Source organism: Clupea harengus, chromosome 23 (genome assembly GCF_900700415.2).
Source record: "Clupea harengus chromosome 23, Ch_v2.0.2, whole genome shotgun sequence".
NCBI classification, from domain to species: Eukaryota; Metazoa; Chordata; class Actinopteri; order Clupeiformes; family Clupeidae; genus Clupea; species Clupea harengus.
In genome coordinates, this window is record NC_045174.1 from 1,547,805 (window position 1) to 1,567,978 (window position 20,174).

The following is a 20,174-nucleotide window of genomic DNA, read 5'->3' on the forward strand; positions in this document are numbered from 1 at the left end:
ACAAACTTTTTAATGAGAGGAGAAGCTTCCCTCATATACCGCATCTTTTTTTTTTCATGAATTGGAGTTATGCTTTTGGCTTTCTGCAGGTCCAGTCTGATTCAAGATATTGAAGCTGGGAAAAAAGGGTGTCCCAGTTACACAGGCGATGGTAAGTACACATACATGTAGTAGGCGAACATAAATGTGAACTGTCTGCCCCTACTTATATATATACATATTAAGTGCCCTTAGCTGTCATGTACTCAACACTTTAATACAATGCAGTTTGTGTACATATGTACTTAGGCCCATCATTATTATGTACACTTTACTGTATGTGCTTACATAAGATGTTCTTTGTATGAAAATCCTTAATTAAGTACACTTGCTCTCCTGTGGAAGTTGAACCGTCTATTCCAATTATGTATGCCATTGCCACTGATTAACTGCACCAGCAAACCGCCTGCTACTGGCCTATTTCAATGACCTCCCATTTCATGTTTTTAGCTACTCAAAAAATGAAAAGTCTTTCCATTCAGCAGATTTGTTAGTGTTATTTAATTATGAAGTAAATGCTCATAAACTTACTAATTTAGTTTTAATGTGATATTACTAAATAGTACATTCTCAGTTGCATTCCTTACACTTTGAATTAATCATTAAACATATGCCTGTCTGCGTTGTAGACATTGAATATAAATACAAATGATTTTCCACAAAAGTTTCACTAGTTCTTAAAGTTCTGATTTCTGTGTCCTTCCCTCTGTGGTGTGCCAGGGTCAGCTGTGCACCGCAGCCGAACGGTGATGGCCGGGGACGACGTGCTCCTTCAGTGTGAACTCCACTCCAACCTGGCAACCCCGCTGTGGACGCTGAACGGCCGTGACCTGCAGGGCTACGGGCTGGGCTCGGGTTACAGGGTCGGCACGGACGGCCTGCTCATCATCGGCGCTCGGCCCAAACAGAGCGGCTCGTACGACTGCTTCTCCCAGGAGAACGGCCTCCGGGTGCCGGTCCGCAGGTACACCGTCAGGATCCAGGCTCCAGTTCTGCCCTCACCAGGCCCCAGTGACCTGACGGAACCACCCGAGGAGTTTCTCCCCAGGCCTCTGCATCCATCCAGCAGCCCCTCAGAGCAGCCGCAGGCCTCCCCGCCTGCCCCTCTCCCTCCTGGGCCGGAGTCCCTGGCCTACAGGCACATGGAGGCTCTGTACGTGTCCCTGGTGGCTGTGTTGGGTGGGCTGTGTCTCGTGCTGACTGTGATTCTTCTGTACGTGAGTTTCTGCACGAGAGGAGGGGCCGCCAGCCCGACCAGGAAGTACTCGCAACAGGGCGGGTTGGTCGCGGCAGCGACCGAGCGCAAGCGGAGCTCCCACCTGGAGCTGAAGACCGTCTCGAGCCACTGCAACGGGCGGACGGACGGGCGAACGTCGCGGCGCGGTACGGGCGCAGCCGAGGACGGCAGCCTTTTACAGATCGTGCCGGGCGAGGGCGGGCAGCTTGGGTCGCCCGGCAGCGACCGAGCGCCGCCCCCGGCCCCGCCGCTCCCCATGCCCCCGCCACTGCCGTCGACAGATTTCGCCAACGGGCTGTCGGCGACACTGCCCAGCGTCCTGCGGAAGATGAACGGGAACAACTACGTGCTGCTGCGGCAGGTGGAGACCGAGACCACCTCGCCCCTCTACCACTCCTTCACCGAGGAGCTCAACCGCATCCTGGAGAAGAGGAAACACACCCAGCTCAGCGACGTGGAGACGGATGAGAGCTCCGTGTAGCCCACCCCCTCCCCCCCACCTCTCCTCTTCTCCGACATGCTCTTAACCCCTCCGCTCCCCCCACCCCTGCCCCTCACCAGTGCGTGGTGGTCGTGGTCGTGGTCGTGGGTGAACTGCTGTGCAATAAGATCCTTGTTTTGTTCATGTGAAAAACCCAGTGTAATAACACTAGTACATCTGTGTTCTATGTACAGTCAAAAATCTGTTCCTCTGTTGCTCATGGGAGCTGAACTGAACTGAACTGGCGTGAACTGAGCTGGCATTAAGTTTCAATCACATTTCTGATTGATCCCCATGAAGAAAGATCATTTGTTCATGACGTTTAATGATGTAATTGATCTGTCTGCTGGGGAAAAATATTAGATGCTCCTCGAAACAACTGAGGCATTTATGTATGATATTGGAAGAGGAAAATGGCCATAAGCACTGAAGCCTAAGATCCTATCTCTGAGATTGGATCATTGGTTAACTTTAGAGGTCAAAGATAGGCACTGGACTTGTATGGACTGAAAAACACTGTTCGACCCTTTGTGGAATTGTCTTTTTTTTGTACAGTATATAACAATCAAAAATAACCAAGTGTGCAAATACAGCCAACAGTAGCAACTAAATGACACTATGGCAACATTACAGCAGTTTAAATACCCCTGTAGAGACAAAAGGATTTGTCAGGGGTGCGCAGATGAGGAAAAAACACAGTATTAAAGCCCAAGTTTGTCCCCTATACATACAAAGCCAGGCTAACACGTCTCTTTGAGTTGACTGTGGCTAAATATACATCCAAAGAAGGAGGAGGAAGAGGGAGTCCCTGATGAAGAGGAATCATATCTAGGAATTTGACCTGACGGTAAGAACCAGCGGGAACAACTTCCAGAAGACTTTGTACTCTAACCAATTTGAGTCTATTTCATATTATAGATCAATAAATTAGCCATATAACACAGTATCGACTATTGAATCTACCTAGAATTTTAGTAATGATACTTTATTGATCATGGTAGAGGACAGAGAATCCACGTATAGCAAGATATAATATGTGCATGGACAAAGAGAAGCGTGGAAAAACTCCTCTGGCAAGAATGATTACAGAAATCTGTTCTAATCTATCATGCCGTTGCCCAAGCAACTGTCTTATTACAGGACGAACTGTGAGTGAGCCTAACGAGAGCCTGTGGAGTGTGAACGACCTTCAATCCCTTCCCCCTCACCTTACACTGTGGACAGGAGTCCCTGGAGGACAAGGACATGCACAATGGAGACACACCACCAGCCTCACCAGAGGAGACATAAACTGAAGAAGATGCTTAGTCCCCGCACAGTGAGGAAGGAGAGTCCTAATGACAACAGGGGCCGGCTGCTTGCTGTGTGTGTGAGAGGGCGCTCAGTGGCTTGGAGAGTAGTTTGATGCACACACACCTTCAGGGTCAGATATTTAGTCATACTTTCAGGAAGAGGAGAGGATAAGGTAAGGAGGTACAAAGCCATGAGATGTAGATTTTGTGCATTTATCTCAATCAGTGTGGAAACCCTCTATATATGACAAGAATATACTGTATTTGATAGGTCAAAATGATGTAAACTTGAGAAAAACATATTTTCTAGCTGCTGTACGACTGAGATGAGAATATTTATCTTGTCTGTTTACTATCAGTACCCCTCCAGTATCTTATATAAAGTGTGACATCATTCCCCTGACATATACTGTATTATATTCAGATATGGGGAGATTTTTATGTCAGGAGTAGAATGATGTCCTTGTTTTTGATAAATGGAAACGGCGGTATCAGTAGTATAATTTTGTGATATATGAAAACCCAAGTGTAACAGCAATAAATGTTGTGGCTTTTTTCACCATGTTTTCCCACGTTTTGCCTCCCACATCAGACAAGACAAGACAGGTACACATTAGCAGTAGTGGAATCACCATGGAATCACATGTGGTCATGATATGAAAAGCTTTATCAAGGTAGATACACAGGACGCATACACACTGAATACGTACAAAAATTACTATTTCAAAATGTCTAGATGCCATACAAACAGTCTCTACGATGTTGTAAAATCGTACAGTTCTGACATATAAATGACATTGGAAATCGTTACAAAACTATCTTAAACATCTATTTAATTATCTATCTATCCATCTACCCAAATGACATATTGTGGACTCTAAATGATTGCATTAATATCAGCACAAACCCACTGAAAAAATTGTCATGAGTTACGCTTGACAGCTGGATCAATATAACTAAATGGAGTAAAAACACTGGTGAATAAATAGTGTTGCCCTTTGCACATCGATAACAGTCAAATACATACACAAGTTTAAACATTTTCAGCTTCAGGTATGATGATACTGAACAAAACCCAGAAGAATAAGAGAGAGAGAGAGAGAGAGAGAGAGAGAGAGTATACCTAACTACACATCATAGTTATAGATACTACAGATACACATCAACTCATGATATCTCTCCCTCTAGGCTGTGAAGTCTTGAGTCACCATGTTAAAGTTGTTACCTTCACTCGGTTTCCAGCACTTGCTTACAGCTTTTCTGATTTCATTTTGAACCTGTGCAGTTATTCGGGGGTAATCATACCACAAGAACAGAAAGAAAAGTCACCACAATGGTCAACTGTCAGATACATACAAAATATACAATATGATATGAAAAATTATATTTATAATATTACCTCAGCATTCAGGAAGCAGTATAACAGTGCCACAATGAAACCCTGTGAAAATATGTACAACTTATTAATGTGTTATCTCTATAAATGGAAGTTTTCTTAGCCAGGGGGATGCCACCTTTGATCAGTACTGAAAAAGTTACTGGACTTATCTAATCTTACAGACATGACCTGACAGATCTGAATACATTTATAAACCAAATACCATGCACACATGCTGTGTTTTCGCACATGCAACAGATCACTGGTCTCAATTTCAAATTGATTCCATTTTGAATTTTTAATTCAATTCAGGCTGTCCAAAAGCCTCAAACTCTAAATTTGAGTTCTGCTTTTAAGGGTTTTATCAGAAATCAGCCTTTATCTGGTAGCTGACTGAAGGATTGAACACATACACATCCCATTTTATTCGTATCTCCACTAACTATGGGGTTCATCAGCAAAAATAGAACCTTAGAATCTTACCTGGAAAGAGCCAAGAACCAGTTCAAAAAGAAGCCGAGCTTTTATTCCCACATGCTCCGGAAAAAGGGCGAATACGACGTAGTGCACCCCAAACAACGGGATCAGCAGCAAGGTCGATTTTGCTAGTCGCCTGCAGGGGGCAGCAAACCAACACAAGTTAAAGGATGCAGGTGATGAAAGGATGCATAAACTGCATTTCACCTTGACCTCCGTCTTCTTCCCTTCCTCCTCTCATCCACCTCACACACATGTGTAGAAATGCATGCCAGGACACAGGGGCTCATTGAAGTGGACGGTTTTATGAGACCTTTGAGTCAAACTGAGGATTCAAGGCAACTACAAAACAGCCGCAAGGACTGAATGTCTGGGAGTGCTTAAATTGTCTGGCGTGGAATGGGCCCTACACGCTTCCCTCAGCTACTGGAGAGAGATACTCATCCCCTGAGACGACTCCTGGATTCTAGATCTATGTTTGTGTAAACAGCCCAATTTAACCCAGGTGGCATGTGTACCTCTCATCCCTATCAAAATAACAGAACACATGTCCATCCCTGACCAAAGATGGACAGTTCACTTCACTTGGTCCCCGGGCGCTACAAGCTGCCCACTGCTCCTGGGGGGTCCTTGAGGAAGGACGGTCCAGGATGGGAAAAAGCAGAAAATAAATTCACCGCGACCTCAGGCCTACCTGCGTGTGTATGTGTGTGTCCTGTGTCGCCTCCATATATGCACGTGTGTGTTCCAGGGTGTCGTGTGTGCCATTAAAAACCTGACAAAGGTCTTAATTATTATTATTATTCTACATGCTAACCATGTCCAGTCCTAGTAACTACTCAGATAACCATTCAGTTGATGTAGCACCAATAGCCCAGACCCTGAACCCCCCCCTAGAGCCAGCAGCACTAAGGCGACTGGGCCAAAGAAAAAACTCCCTTTTAACAGGAAGAATCCTTAAGCAGAACCTGCATGGAGCCGGGCAGCTAACGAGATAGAGGTAGAAAAGAAGGGAGTAGAGAAGGGAAAGAGAGAATCAGGAGCGAGCAGATGGATTTATACGCGTATCACTATATGGAGGGCAAAGGCAAAGGAAGACGGAGGACAACTGGGGGAATGATTATGGGCTGGGCCTAATGTGAGATTAATTTAATAGTTTGGTTTTACAATCAGATAAAAGGCTAATTATTGTGTTCTCTCAGGGGTGCATGCTGGCACACTTTGGTTCTCCACAGATGGGCCAACTGTACAGGCAGGAGAAACCAGTTGGTTTTATGATGGTCTGGAGAGAAATGCATTGCTCTGCACTGACTGCACTGTGGTCCTAAACCCTAAGCTGGTCTGTTCTTGAGACAATTTGATTGTTTTGGTGCTATATAAATACAATTTTATTTAATACAATTTTTGCCCTCACTTATTTTCACTGAGAGTTAAGATTTAGGCTTGCATGCTCATTGACTCACCTGTACAGCGGCTTGTCTCCCCCAGTGGAGTCAGGTGTCTTCGTCTTCATCACTATGATCCTACTGATGTTCACGAACACCATGAAGTTCACCTGAAGACACACAGGGGATTTTACGAAGAAGGAAGGTTTTCTTAAGAACATGTCCTGTTGTGTATGGCCACTGTGACATTGTTGTCAGTCACACTAATGATTCCTTAGTCATGCTTACAAACACAGATATCAGGATGGGTGCTTTAATGATCCACCAGAGGGCGCTGCCGAAATCATCCCAGCACCTGAATGAGTTCAGACAAACGCCACAAGAAAGCTTCATTAACATTCCTCTATTTCAGTTATTAGGCCTACTATGGAATGTTTTTTTTTGTTGTTGTTTTCAGTCATTTGATATCTGGAGAGCTAAAACTTCTTGTACTTGGCAGTGTGATACAGTTGTATGATGACTAAATCAGTCTTACCCTAAATTGTCGTACTGGCTTTTAAGCAAGGTCCAAATCACAATCGTTACTGAGGGCGTTCCTACAACAAGAACAACACCAATAGGTTTCCCAACAAATCATATCAATCTACTTGTAATAACTTTTAAAATACCATATCAATGTAGATAACTCATACTCTTTTGCACTTATCATGACAGTTGACATGCAAGTTTACACACATAAAAAAAAACGGTCTATAGAACACCAGAACATTCATCCAGACCTCACCCCATCCTATGAATGTATACCACCAGAAGAATGTTCTCTTGTTGGCAAAGGAGAAGATCAGAAGTGTCTGCAGAAACAAGCCCTCCACCAGGAGCCAGAAGAAGTTGGCCAGGACACAATACTGGAAGAACGTCACCGCAGCCTTACACCCCACCTGAGGATGGCACAGGACACTCATCGGCCACCGTGTTCACTGATGTCTTTTGCTTGTTGTATATTCCTATTTACCAGGCCATGACTTTATCATGACCCCAAATCATTTAAAAAAACTGATCCCAAACATTGTGTCATCTCTCTTGAAAATGGAGAGGACAGACTAAAATGACTATACTAATGAGGTCCCAGAGGAGTGTCCACTGCCTCCCGAAATCACCGGAAAACAGGCTGGAAACCAAGATTTCAGATTACCGTGGAGACGGTGCAGTGGTCAAGTGTCTTGTCCTCAAACAGGACAGCGTCCTTCACAAACACAGCAACTCCACGCAGGATGAAGGTGGAGAACAGGTTCAGGTGTATGTAGGTGCGGGGGCACAGGAGCCTCCTGTTAAAGCAACACCAGATCCTGTTTTCTGTGTCTTCTCAGGCAAGAGTTAAAGATACTGGGAGGTGATGCTATTGTCATAGCATATTCAATATACTGTATGTGTAAATGTGAAAATTCAAAAAATGAATACAATAAACAGAATGACCAGAATTAACAGAATTAGTTTGAAATGATTAAATATATAGCAGTTGTAACTATATAACTGTATAATATATGGCCAATAATATGTTATGTAGGTTGTCTATGCTCAAGAGCGCTGGCTAAGAGGCGAGGTGCTTACCTGAAGGTGAGGAAGATGATCATGGCCACACAGAGGGAGCCTAGAGATGCTCCATATCCAATGGTGTACATCAGCTTCACCAGGGCAAAGTACTCCTGCTGTGGACAGGGAAGGAGCACCATGTGCTGTTTGTGGATATGGACCACCGTAATTTCCCGACAGTTTTGCACTGCATGAGGTTTGGTATGGTAAGGTTGTGGTTTCCATTAGATTCTGGGTGTACAGACTTCATCCCCTGCTAATGGTGTACCTGGTCTGCTGCGTCGTCCTCCTCGGCGCTGCTGTCCTCGTGGAAGCAGGCTTTGAAGTAGGACACGCTGAGTCGGCTCCAGCCCCGACGGCTGCAGTTCCTTGAGATGAGAACTAGAAGAGAAGAGAAAACATCTCAGCCATTTTCCCAAGCAAACCAATTAAACTGAATTACTTGAACTTACTCAGTGTGTAGTGCTTGCTGTTCATATATGTTCAACTGGGGGGACTTTCCTTTAAAAGACAATTGGAGTCTCAGTGAACACGGCCCCTTGGTTTGCTTTCAACACCATTATATAAATCAATGCAGCAAGGTAGGAGTTTCAAAGGCTCTCAATGATTTTAAGTTGATTTGCGCAACCGGAACAGGTGAGCACAGAACTCAACTTCAACTCCACTCTTCCACTTCCATCTGCTACCCCACTGACATGAAATGTACATTTTTATAAATAAATCAAGTAATGAAACTAAATTCATTCTAATTGTGTCGCTCTGATGGAGGAAATGGCTGATGAAGCCAACTGAGGTGCTCTCAGGCTCTCAGTGGGACACTGCTGGTTGAAATGAGCTCACTGATTGGCTCTTTGATTGACACGTCGGTTTACCTTGAGGGAAGTCGTGGCGCTGCAGAGGCAGAGGACAGGAGACAGACACCGTCTCCCCGACCGGAGCCCACGGCCAGCAGCTGACACCGTCCCACTCCATGACACAGCCTGGGCATACATAGAGATATGTACACACACACACAGTACGATAGTGTGTGTGTGTGTGAGTGTGTATGTTTGTGTGTGTGTGTGTGTGTGAGAGAGAGAGAGAGAGAGGTTTAAAAAAAAAAAAAGATGTTTTTCATTTCTGGAACACCTTTCTCTTTGACTGGAATCTTTGAGTAATATCACTGATAACTGTGATGAAAAATTAAGTAGCCTTGTTTTTCTTAATAGTCACATTATAGTTCCATTATTTATAAAAGCAATTGCTTTTCACGGCAAATCAGTTATTTTCAGTAGCAGTAATCATATGCAATACACCATATGAATGCATACACCTATTCATTATTTACAATATCATTGTGGTATGTATTGGCATTAATTCAAATCAACCAAACTATTATGTCTTTAGAAGTATGTCTACAAGATTCTGTGCTACTTCCGAGTTTTAAAAAGCTACAGCGACCAAAACAACAGAAAGTTTTGACTACAGATTTGAATATGCCATGTGCAGTTTAAATCTGAGGCTGCACACTTGGCAGACCATGTGGAAATTACATGTTTTGTACACACTTTTGCCATTTAGAGTAACAAGAAGTGTGGAATGAAACGAAACGTGTCAAATTTGCGCTCTCTACTGAGAGGTGTCCCATGGGGAAACAAGTCTGAGAGATTTTTCGAGCAGCACGTGAATCTCTTTTGTTCTAACTAAAACAAAGCTGCCAAAGCCACATTGACCTTTATAAATATTACAGTCATTAAAGTTACCTGCAGTCCTATTGGCTGAGGAGGGATGTTGTTCCTTGGCTTTATTGATGGCAAGCACACACTCGTTCTCTTGTTTCTGCAGGTGCTGTACGATAGAGCACTCTGAATGTGTGGTGCTCGCCTGTGAAGATGGCACATTCACACACTCACAGTTGTGTACAGGTGTAGAAACCTCAACACACACATACTGCATACCTGAATCTACAAAATTCCATTCTTTACCAGAAAAATGTGACAGAATATTTATAAAAAAAGAAAAATACTGTTAACAATAACCCACAGATGAAAAGGTGGGTGCTCTTTTATGGACACTGTAAATATCACATATAGGCACTGAAAATTGTGCATAAAGCAGCATTTTTTGGGGGGATTATAACTTGTTGAATTCACTAATGAAAAAAAGAGAAAAACACACCTACCATGCTTATCCAATTCACAAGAACCAAACACAGCAATATGCTATGGACGTCCACAGTCCTCATCCTTGGCACACAGTAGCACAGAAGCAGTGAAGTCTATGTCCAGTCCAAGTCTTCTCCAGCTCTACAGGACCACAGTAGCACAGAAGCAGCGAAGTCTACGTCCAGTCCAAGTCTTCTCCAGCTCTACAGGACCACAGTAGCACAGAAGCAGCGAAGTCTACGTCCAGTCCAAGTCTTCTCCAGCTCTACAGAAGAGACCCCTTCTCCCTCCTCATGTTCTCCCCGCTTAACAATGGATGACAAACTAGAGCTGCGCCCCGAATATTGCCCACTTTTTGTGATTACGAACACCACCTACCTCATTTAACACAGGACCCCTTCTTTTGCAGATAACAGACCATGACAATAGAGAAACCCTCCCCCTTTACGCCAAGTGCAAGACTGTAAGGTGCATCAGCACTGAGACACCATCTGCATACATTCACAGTGAATTCAAATTACCTTTGTCACTTGCTCCCACTCCAGAGGCTGTGGTACCTTTCTGGTCTACCTACTTCCTCTCCCTGGAGGTACTAAACAGGTTTCTTTCCCTCTCTCTCTCTCTCTCTCTCTCTCTCTCTCTCTCGCTCTCTCTCTTAAATGCGAGGCGAAATCTTAGCAATCAGGCATATTTTTACAGCTTGGCTGAACTCTACATCTCCGAGATAAAAGCATGACATCACCTGGGAGCTGTAGAAATGAACAAATCAGAAAATGAAAGATGCAGGAAAGAAAAAGACGACAAGCAAGAATACTGGCATGAATCAAACACAATGGAAGCAACAAGACCACAATTATTATTATTATTATTATTACTATTTTGCTGTGTTGACATCCACTGCAGCTTCTTTCAGAGAACTCTTTCTGGTTTTATATTTTCAGGTACAGATGGACCACGACATTCGCTCAATCTATTATTAAAATATGTCCCCTCCCCAAAGACCAGTGAAGCAGAAGGCTGCAGATATCGTGAGTGTCCCTTTCCCCATTTTACCGAGCAATCATACAATATTTAATGTGTGGCATGGAACAATAAAAAAGACATATGGTGAAAGACACAAATATAGCACTGCTGGGCCCATTACATCTCCGAAATTAAACAACTTGATCTTTCTCACCTCAACATAGTACTTCTTTGAGAAGACAGATTGGTCAGGGTGAAAGTTAATGATCAAAACCGAGGAAAGGAGAGACACACAAGGGTAAACGACAGCCATCGTTCTCTTTAGTAAGCCTTCTATCAAAAGTAACACAATCCCCATGTCACTAATTTTGTCAGTACAATGTAATATACATTGTAAATATACATTGTTACATACAGTATACAACAGAAGGGAGTACACCCATGTGCAGTGTTATGTCAAATAATTCAAAACTGTAAGTAAAAACTAACAGATTTACTGTATCAAAACTACAGGCCCATCAGTAGGAACTCAATGCAACAAAAGTCAGTACATTCCATTTTTTGTATCTTTTCAATACTATGTATATGTCCACCTTTATTTTGACGACAGACTCGATCCCCTTCAGCATGGAGGATACCAGTGTTGCACACATTTCTGGAGGCAGATTTTTCAGCTGCTCTTTAGTGGGAGGGTTGTTTTGCTCTACCTCCCTCTTTAAAATACCCCAAATGTGTTCTATTGGATTCAAGTCAGGCCACATACTTGCCCAGGTCATACTGTTCACTTTTTTGTTCTTTAGAAACTCTTACATGATTTTGGCAGTGTGCTTTGGATAGTTATCATGCTGGAATATTCGTCTTCCGGCAAGCTCTGCAAATCATCTTTTCAGCCAGTATTTTGGTATATCCACAGGCATTCATTCAGATGTCACCTCCCCAACACCTTTAGCCCTCATGCAGCCCCATATCATCACACTCCCACCTCTGTGCTTCACTGTCGTGACTGTGTGTTCACTGTGGTAGTCCTGGCCAGGTTCACTATGTGTTCACTGTGGTAGTCCTGGCCAGGTTCACGCCAAACATACTGGACCTCATCGGACTGGACAGCTCTTCTGCACAAAACTGCAAGATTAAACTTAGGGCAAGAAACATGAAAAGAAGTATGATGGATATTGGGAGCACATTCTTGGGTCAGATGAGACCAAGATACATTTATTTGGCTCTAATGGGGTCCAGCATGTTACCCTCCTGTTCAACTTAAAAGTAGTGCAATTACTTCTTTTGATAGTTGTAATATTGCACAGGGGTGTGCTCACTCCTACTGTATACTATATGGTGCATAACTTGGCAGAAGTTGACAGAGGGCAAATCCCCGTTCAAAGTACAACCAGTGCATAGTTTGGCACGTCCTTCTACAATCTATTAATTTAGGAAACTTGAAGCAATCTGTGACTGTATGCTTCTATATGCTTATGTGAAGTCTGTGACTGTATGCTTCTATATGCTTATGTGAAGTCTGTGACTGTATGCTTCTATATGCTTGAATGAAGTATGTGACTGTATGCTGCTATATGCTTATGTGTTGTCTGTGAACCTATGCTTCTATATGCTTATGTGTTGTCTGTGAACCTATGCTTCTATATGCTAAGTAAGTCAAGTTATGCTTACGTTAAGTTATGCTTTACATTCTTTCTACTTACGCTTGGTCATTTGTTTGAAGGGCAGTGTTTAAAGACTTCCGTCATCACCAGCTGGAGTTTCACTCTCAGGTTATCATAATACGATATTGCTGAGCATCATTAGTAAAAACAGTTCATTGCAGCAATTATACTGTGTTGATGGATCTGTAACTCTAACCAGAGGTCAGTGTGCCTATTTAGCCCATAATGGGTCAACCCTTCTCCCCGGAGAAGCAGCACAGTTCTACGCTCCACTGCCGACGCCCCATACTTAGACATACATGGCTGTCGGCACACACATGGCAAAAAGAACATGCAGTACAGTAACATGGCTTAAGCCATGGGGAACATGACCAGGAGACAAGTGGAGTGGCCAGATACGATCTGGGCAAAGGAATTCCTTGGGTGTGTGTGTGTGTGTGTGTGTGTGTGTGTTTGTGTGTGTCTGTGTGTGTGTGTGTGTGTGCGTGTGTGTGTGTGTGTGTGCGTGCGTGCGTGTGTGTGTGTGTGTGTGTGTGTGTGCGCGTGTGTGTGTGTGTGTGTGCGCGTGCGTGTGTGTGTGTGTGTGTGTATGTGTGTGTGTGTTAAATAAAGACAGAGGGAGTGAGAATGACAGAGAGAGAGCGAGCACTAAGCCACTGTTTGCACACAGGTACTGCATATATGTTTTGCTGAAGGGGGGGTATGGGTAACAGTTAAGCCTCCATACAAGGGTCTATTAATAGAGACCACCCCGGTGGAGCCCTCATATATGCACTTTGTTTTGATTTGCCCCCCCCCCCCCCTCTGCCTAGCGATCCCTTTATTTCAATGGAGTCTCCTTTTGAGGTGGTAATCTGTTCATCTCTCACACTTCTCACTTACTCAGAAAGGTCTCACACACACACACATCACACACATCCTATAGGCAGGAGAATGAGCGCGTGGGCATGGGCGTGGGGGTGAGGGGGGCATGGTCGTGGGGTGAGCGATGAACTAGGAGGGGGGACAGAGGAATGAGTGTGGGTCCCCAAGAGGTAAAGCAGCCCCTCCTGGGGGTTAAGTGTCCTTTCCTTTTATAGAACTCTATGTAATATCTGGGGGTGGGGTATGCCAACACCCAACAACTACCTCCAACTGAAAAAATAAAAAAAACAAGAGGGGAGAGAGAGATGGATAGAGGGAGAAGAGAAGAAAGAGAGAAAGAACAGAACAGAGTGCGAGAGGCAGGGGGTGAAAGAGAGAGAGGGAGGGGTGAAAGAGAGAGAGGTAGGGGGGTGGACTGATAGAAACACAGACAGCAGGAGAATTGTATATAACTAGGAGGTTTGCCCCAGGCCATTGTCTTTACAGGAAGCAGCAAGCATCTCAGCACCCCACAGCCCAGAGCCATGGCCCCAAAGAAGCCTGACCCCAAGGCAGACGCCAAGCCTGCGGAGGCTCCAGCATCTCCAGCTCCAGAAGCAGCTTCAGAGCCATCTCCAGCTCCAGAAGCAGCTCCAGCTCCAGCCCCAGAAGTAGCCCCAGCTCCAGAGGCAGGGCCAGCACCTCCTGAAGCCCCAGCCCCAGCGCCAGCTACTGCCCCAGCACCTCCTGAAGCCCCAGCCCCAGCCCCAGCGCCAGCTACTGCCCCAGCACCAGCACCAGCACCAGCAACAGCACCAGCCCCAGCGCCAGCTACTGCCCCAGCACCGGCCGCTACCACACCGCCTGCTCCCGCCCCATCATCTCCAGCTCCTCCAGCTGAGGCACCGAAAGCTCCTGCAGCTGCCCCGAAGAGTGCCGCTCCACCCGTGAGTGTTGACCTCCGCCGTCCATCCCAGCTGGAGAGATCGGCTCTCTGTTTGGTTCACTTCTCCTCTCCTTACTAGCCTTCCCGTAATAATCTGATGAACCATTTTGATGATATCTTCCTCAAATTTGGTGACATCTACCTCAGCCTCAGGAAAAGTGATATGCTGATCTGAACTGCTGTACAAAGTGTGATCATTTGTGTGATGGTAAAAGAAAACATCTTAGGATGATTCATGAATCTTTGTTATGTTATTTGGTCAATTATTTAACAAATGGTGAAGTGTGATCTTGAAGAAGGTTAAATATTGGCTTTAGATGTAATGCTCTTCACACTGTAGTATTGAATTGAAAATTGGCGACATCTGCCGACAAAAGGCTACAGTAACTGTTTATGAGGGATGGACATGACAAATGTGTATCAAAGGTATGGACCAAATGTGAATTTTTCATATCTATTGAGCTTTTTTATTCGAGGATTCATCAAAAATGATTGTCAAGAGAATGTGAAGGCACACCATGTGTCACCAACAGTTCACCGCCCTTTACAAAAGCAAAGCGGGATGTAAATGTCCGAAAATGTCCGAGTCACGTCTGCTTGGAATTCTCCCCCTGCATCTGTCTCTGATGGCCGATGCATTGATACCAAACACTGGCGTCCCCATTGTTCTTAAATTAGCACTCGCCCTTCATGGCGGCGACCACAGTGGACAATATGGTGCTAAAGAACTCCATAAACACAGGGAGATGTTATTATTAGCAGCAGGGGTAGGATGAATGAGAGTGTTGGGAAGGTACTCCGGCCCTGGCTAAACACACTACATCTGTTCCAAGGATTCCTGCCCTGTCACATAACATGGCCTTCTCTTAAAATATGGAATAGTGGCGTGTTCCTCTACCTTTAGGAATGTAACAAACATTTTAAATATGTACATCTTGTGTATCGGTATGTCTCTTTGCCGTATATATTTAAGAAAATCTAATTAACTTCAGTGGACAGAATGTGAAGCTGCATACCTGAAATGATTTCAAAATGTCAAATTAGGAAACTAATTGAATTAGGGAAAGTTCTTTTTGAGGGTACATAGATAAGAGGCAATAAGGAGAACATCCTGAAATGTAATGTGAGCATCTCAGGATGCCAACACTGACAGTGGAAAATGGCTGTAGCTAATTAGATTGGTGTGTGTGTTTGTGTGTGTGTTTGTGTGTGGGTGTCTATTTCAGGGAGACTTCAGTGCTGATCAGGTTGAAGGTAATCAAACACAGAACATTCACACTTTTCACTGTCAAAGACATAGATCAATTATGTATGGAGAACATGGTTTGGCTTTTTATTTTTATGTTGATACTGTGCATACACCACAGATCATGTTGTGACAACTTCTCCTTTCATCTTGGTGCCAAATCACCCCAAACCCATAGAGTTCAAAGAGGCATTCCAGCTTTTTGACCGGACCCCGACAGGAGAGCTGAAGATATCGTTCGCCCAGTGCGGGGACGTGATGCGGGCTTTGGGCCAGAACCCAACAAACGCTGAGGTCTTGCAAGTGCTGGGGAAGCCCAAGGTGGAAGGTGAGTCTGATGTTTTATGTGTGTAATCTTACGTTTTATGTGTGTTATCTTACGTTTTATGTGTGTTATCTTACGTTTTATGTGCGTTATCTTACGTTTTATGTGTGTTACCTTACGTTCTCACCGTTTCGCTTGTGCTCAAAATTGGCCATATTGACTGGGGCGGGCCAGAACTCCCAGTTCTTCATTGTTCTGGGATACCTCACGATGATCACAGATCAACAATACTAATGAGAACAGTCCCACCTTAGGGGCGAACGTATTACTAACTAAACCTTAAATATAATTTACATTTACGCAAAATGTGTTTTAAAAATGTTGATGTCATAAAAAAAGAAAGAAAGAACATATACCGGTTAGCTAGGAGCTCACAGCAGCCATACCAATTCACAGGTTAAGAAAAGTTTCCAAAACAAACATGCCTGGTTGGCTAATCTCCAGGAGCATTTGAGAGGTGTTGGTTGTGTCACTCATGTCACCACTGTCAGCACTTCACCCAAGCTTATATCTGTGACATTTACCAGTTCACACTCTGCCTGATGACAGGGCCTGATAATCCCACCGCCACCGCCTTGCTTAGGCACAGTGCCTGTTTGGACTGGAGAATGTCACAGGGGCAGCGTGAATACCAAAGGGGATGGCGGTGCCACTGGACTACCCAGTTTGGTGTAGCGAAAACATATGTACTTGTCTCCACCGTCCAAGGCCACGGAAATGTTTATTTGACCCTCACCGTGGGTTACAAGTTGGGGCAATAAACACCTTGCGTACGTTGTAGGGGTGATAATTTACCCCTCATCCACTTACATACCTAAGTTCTCTTTGTGAGTGTTTATTGATTCAGTTCTCTCCTGTTCATTGACGGGCGTCTCAAAATAAAGTTTCTTGTTTCTTGTTCACAGAAATGAGCACCATGTTGATCGACTTCGAGACCTTCTTACCTATGCTTCATCAAGTCTCAAAGTCCAAAGACAGAGGCACATTTGAAGACTTTGTTGAGGGACTTCGTGTTTTTGACAAAGAGGGAAATGGAACTGTCATGGGAGCTGAGCTCCGCCATGTTCTGGCCACTCTTGGTAGGAAGATGCATCCTGTAAACACTGTGTAGAATCTATCCTGTAGATACCCTTTTCAAGTATAATCCAAGGATTATATGATAATAGGATGGCAGGATATCATTGTTGTATTGCTGAAACATCGCCATGGAGTAAATAGCAGTTGTCCGTGTAATTCCGCCCATAGGTGAGAGGATGACTGAGGGAGAGGTGGATCAGCTGCTGGCTGGGCAGGAGGACACCAATGGCTGTATCAATTATGAGGGTATGAAGGCATCCATTTTAATCAACAGGTATCGATTTCAGAAATATCAGCAAGCAATCCACACACTAACTACTGCATTCTTTATGTTTGTGTTCTTTAAGCCTTTGTCAAGCATATCATGGCTGGCTGAACAAATCCAGAGTAAGTGCGATATATACTAGTCTAAAGCAATAGAATTAGATGTAATAGAATTGAGTTTCATACTTATATAACTATGCTAACTTCAGCTTCAAAATCTTTCTTTTTCCTCGAAGGGGACACGGAGCACTCTTCATTTGAAATCCAAGGGATCTAAAATGACAGCTGTGTAACAGTATGAGGTTTACATAAAGGGTAGCAAGGAATGGAGTGAATCCAACATCTGTTTGTCTATACATAATTTCATTGGTACTATTTCTGGGTTTTTAGACTGTACTAAGTGCAGACTGTACTCATGTTACGTTTACTCATAAAATACATGTAATAAAGTGTTTGTTTTTAAATGGCTTGTTGAATAATTATTTGTATTAACTAAATGCAATGTTACATATAGGGTAAATAAGAAAGAAAAACTATGGACAGACTAAGAAGAAATTACTGAATACTACTTGTGTTACATGGTAAATACACTCTCCTTTACTTTCTCAATCACCTGTGACTGTAGACACAATGGTTTTTTGGTGTCATTTTCGCAACATTTGTAATGCAGCGCTTCCCACCGGAATGTTCTGCTCAGATCCAAAGGTTCGGACTCAGTTCTAGGACACAACATGCTATGATGTGGGTGTGGAATGGGCATGTACAGAACACTACAAACATCCAACATTCCCTGGAGCATTCTAGCACAGCTGCCAGTAGATTCCTGGTATGCTTCAAGCCAGGAGGGAAGTGCTAAGTCTCCCTGTAAATTCGGAATGTCAGGAAGGTCACTGTCCCCTGACGTCTTTCAGTGTGGTCCCAGGGACATGCAATGCAATAGGACACTCAATTCTCAATTCAAAAAATAAATCTATGACACAGATGTCAAAATGTGAGGTTGTGAGTGTGTGTGTGTGAGAGAGAGAGAGTGTGTGTGTGTGTGAGTGTGTGTATGTGTGTGTGTGTGAGAGTGTGTGTGTGTGTGTGTGTGTGTGTGTGTGTGTGTGTGTGAGAGAGAGAGAGAGAGAGAGAGAGAGAGAGAGTGTGTGTGTGTGTGTGTGTAAATGTTTGTGTGTAAATGTGTGTGTATGTTCTCTTGTGTACGCATGTATGTATGTAATGTAACTCTAGCATGCCAGAAATACAAACTGTTAAAGTAAAAATAATTCAATATAAAAAATCAACCGTCTTAACTGATGTTTTCAAACTGATTGCTACTGAACACGTACCAAGAATGAATCCATAAAATTGGTCTAAATGCAGCGGCTCACTAACCAGAAAGCGATCAAATCAAGCTAACTTCAGTAGTCTTAGGTAACACGATTACCACGTCTTAATCAGAGCTGCCAAGCGGCTGTTTGAATCTGTCCAATCATGTGACGGTCAGTGACACACTGAACACTAAATCTCTCAATTGATTTGTTAGTCTTAAGGCTGAAAGTTGGGATACCACACTAAGGACAACAATAATCTTTGTCTGGTGCAAATTGGTCTTAGAGAGCCACTTGTTTGACTTGAGGAAAAAACTGTTCACAGACTGTTTACAAAGTGAAAGAACACACAAAAGAACACAAAAGCAACAGCTTGTCTGTGGTTGTCTATTTTGTAGAGCATCCCACAAAGGGTATACTCCCATTCTGTGCACTGTGGCCAGACAGAGAGACAGACCCCCTCAGTAGTCTGTCACAGAAATATACATCAGGTGCCCCATAGCATTGTGGGTGAGCAGTCTGATGCTTAGGCTGATGCTAATGTGGGAATACAGTATATTACAAACAAGGGCAACAAACAACAAGTTTGGTTTCCCCTGGGGAGAGACAGTTGCCCTATTCCGGAACAAAGTGAGACCCCAATCACAATTCAACTATTGCATTAAAAAAATATCATGTCGCCATGAATAATTTGCTGGCACCCTCATGCCCCGACTAAATGAAGTTGAACATTTAAAAATGTGCATTAAACCTCCTATAGTTCCAGTAGCCTACTTATTTTGAAATGGGATCATGTAGGCTGCATGTGTGGGCGTAGCCAGTAACATAGGATAGAGTCTGACAAGTTTATCTAAGAAATATTAAGGGACATGCACCTATTCTGTTGTTGTCATGACAAGTAATTGTTCAGCAGTAACAATATAAAAAATACTAAAAATAACAATGTCTTATCAAAAACAGTTGTATTGATGCTGGCTTTTAATACGGAATTTGAAATGTTGAGATTGAGGCATTTCACTTTGGTCGTTTTTAACTTTTTTTAATAAATTGAATTATTGCATTATTATATTATATTTGACACAAATGCTAGAGGTTAGTTTTCATGCGACATTTCAGGTCTCAGTGCCCGTATTCTCATGATTCACGTTCTGACACGCACGCCGGAGGTCCACTATCGCTGATGCAAGGTTCTGGAACTCTCTCTAACTGCGTGCCGTCATGCTATATAAACTGAGCACTAACGACATCTAGTGATGGTAAGTAGTACATCTGATTTTCCTGCCTTGCATAGACACACTCAGTTTGGGATTTAAATCTATCCAGTTCTCTCTTAACAGTCGTACCACATCGTAGTCTAAAGCAGTTACCCAATGTAAATTAAACCAACGCTGGAATCTCATGCAACCGAATATCCAGGCATTTTAAATAAGTGTAATTGTTCTGTATTCTCTTTGCTGGCAAGCGAGAAGTGCGGTGACCTGACATGTAGCCAGCAGAATAGAGTGACACCTGGTAG

At 43.6% G+C, this 20,174-nt stretch overlaps 3 protein-coding genes across 6 annotated transcripts in view; 2 read left to right on the top strand and 1 right to left on the bottom strand.

The window, feature by feature from the left end:
• sema4gb (sema domain, immunoglobulin domain (Ig), transmembrane domain (TM) and short cytoplasmic domain, (semaphorin) 4Gb) overlaps window positions 1-3,608 on the top strand; it is a 34,497-nt gene extending 30,889 nt beyond the window's left edge. For 3 of the 4 annotated variants that reach the window (XM_031560654.2, XM_031560651.2, XM_031560652.1), the window contains exons 14-15: window positions 90-151; window positions 760-3,608. In XM_031560654.2, coding sequence (XP_031416514.1) covers window positions 90-151; window positions 760-1,757 — 1,060 coding nt within the window. In that variant the 3' untranslated portion in view covers window positions 1,758-3,608. The remainder of the gene's footprint in view (window positions 1-89; window positions 152-759) is intronic. The other variant, XR_004162941.2, reaches the window with a different exon arrangement.
• Window positions 3,609-3,846: 238 nt separating this feature from the next.
• Window positions 3,847-10,763, bottom strand: ghrhr2 (growth hormone releasing hormone receptor 2). Its single transcript, XM_042703353.1, has 13 exons — window positions 10,041-10,763; window positions 9,626-9,742; window positions 8,752-8,959; window positions 8,148-8,260; window positions 7,898-7,995; window positions 7,482-7,614; window positions 7,074-7,227; window positions 6,825-6,885; window positions 6,578-6,644; window positions 6,368-6,459; window positions 4,911-5,040; window positions 4,449-4,490; window positions 3,847-4,326 (listed from the first exon to the last, which is right to left on the bottom strand). The coding sequence occupies exons 1-13, from the start codon at window positions 10,101-10,103 to the stop codon at window positions 4,234-4,236; spliced, it is 1,371 nt and encodes a 456-aa protein (XP_042559287.1). The 5' UTR covers window positions 10,104-10,763; the 3' UTR covers window positions 3,847-4,233.
• A 4,445-nt stretch (window positions 10,764-15,208) lies between these two features.
• On the top strand, window positions 15,209-17,676 carry LOC105903357 (myosin light polypeptide 6-like). The gene is made up of 7 exons (XM_042703354.1): window positions 15,209-15,229; window positions 15,663-15,690; window positions 15,804-16,010; window positions 16,913-17,086; window positions 17,253-17,330; window positions 17,432-17,471; window positions 17,585-17,676. The coding sequence occupies exons 1-6, from the start codon at window positions 15,209-15,211 to the stop codon at window positions 17,458-17,460; spliced, it is 537 nt and encodes a 178-aa protein (XP_042559288.1). The 3' UTR covers window positions 17,461-17,471; window positions 17,585-17,676.
• Window positions 17,677-20,174: the final 2,498 nt, after the last annotated feature.

Coding starts and splice junctions, on each gene's coding strand:
- ghrhr2 (XM_042703353.1), bottom strand. CDS start 10,103: ATGAGGACTGTGGACGTCCATAGCATATTGCTGTGTTTGGTTCTTGTG. Junction 7,996..8,147: donor AGGACGACGCAGCAGACCAG/GTACACCATTAG, acceptor CCCTGTCCACAG/CAGGAGTACTTTGCCCTGGT. Junction 4,491..4,910: donor TGGTTCTTGGCTCTTTCCAG/GTAAGATTCTAA, acceptor ATATTTTCACAG/GGTTTCATTGTGGCACTGTT.
- LOC105903357 (XM_042703354.1), top strand. CDS start 15,209: ATGAATGAGAGTGTTGGGAAG. Junction 16,011..16,912: donor GGGGAAGCCCAAGGTGGAAG/GTGAGTCTGATG, acceptor TCTTGTTCACAG/AAATGAGCACCATGTTGATC. Junction 17,331..17,431: donor TGGCTGTATCAATTATGAGG/GTATGAAGGCAT, acceptor GTGTTCTTTAAG/CCTTTGTCAAGCATATCATG.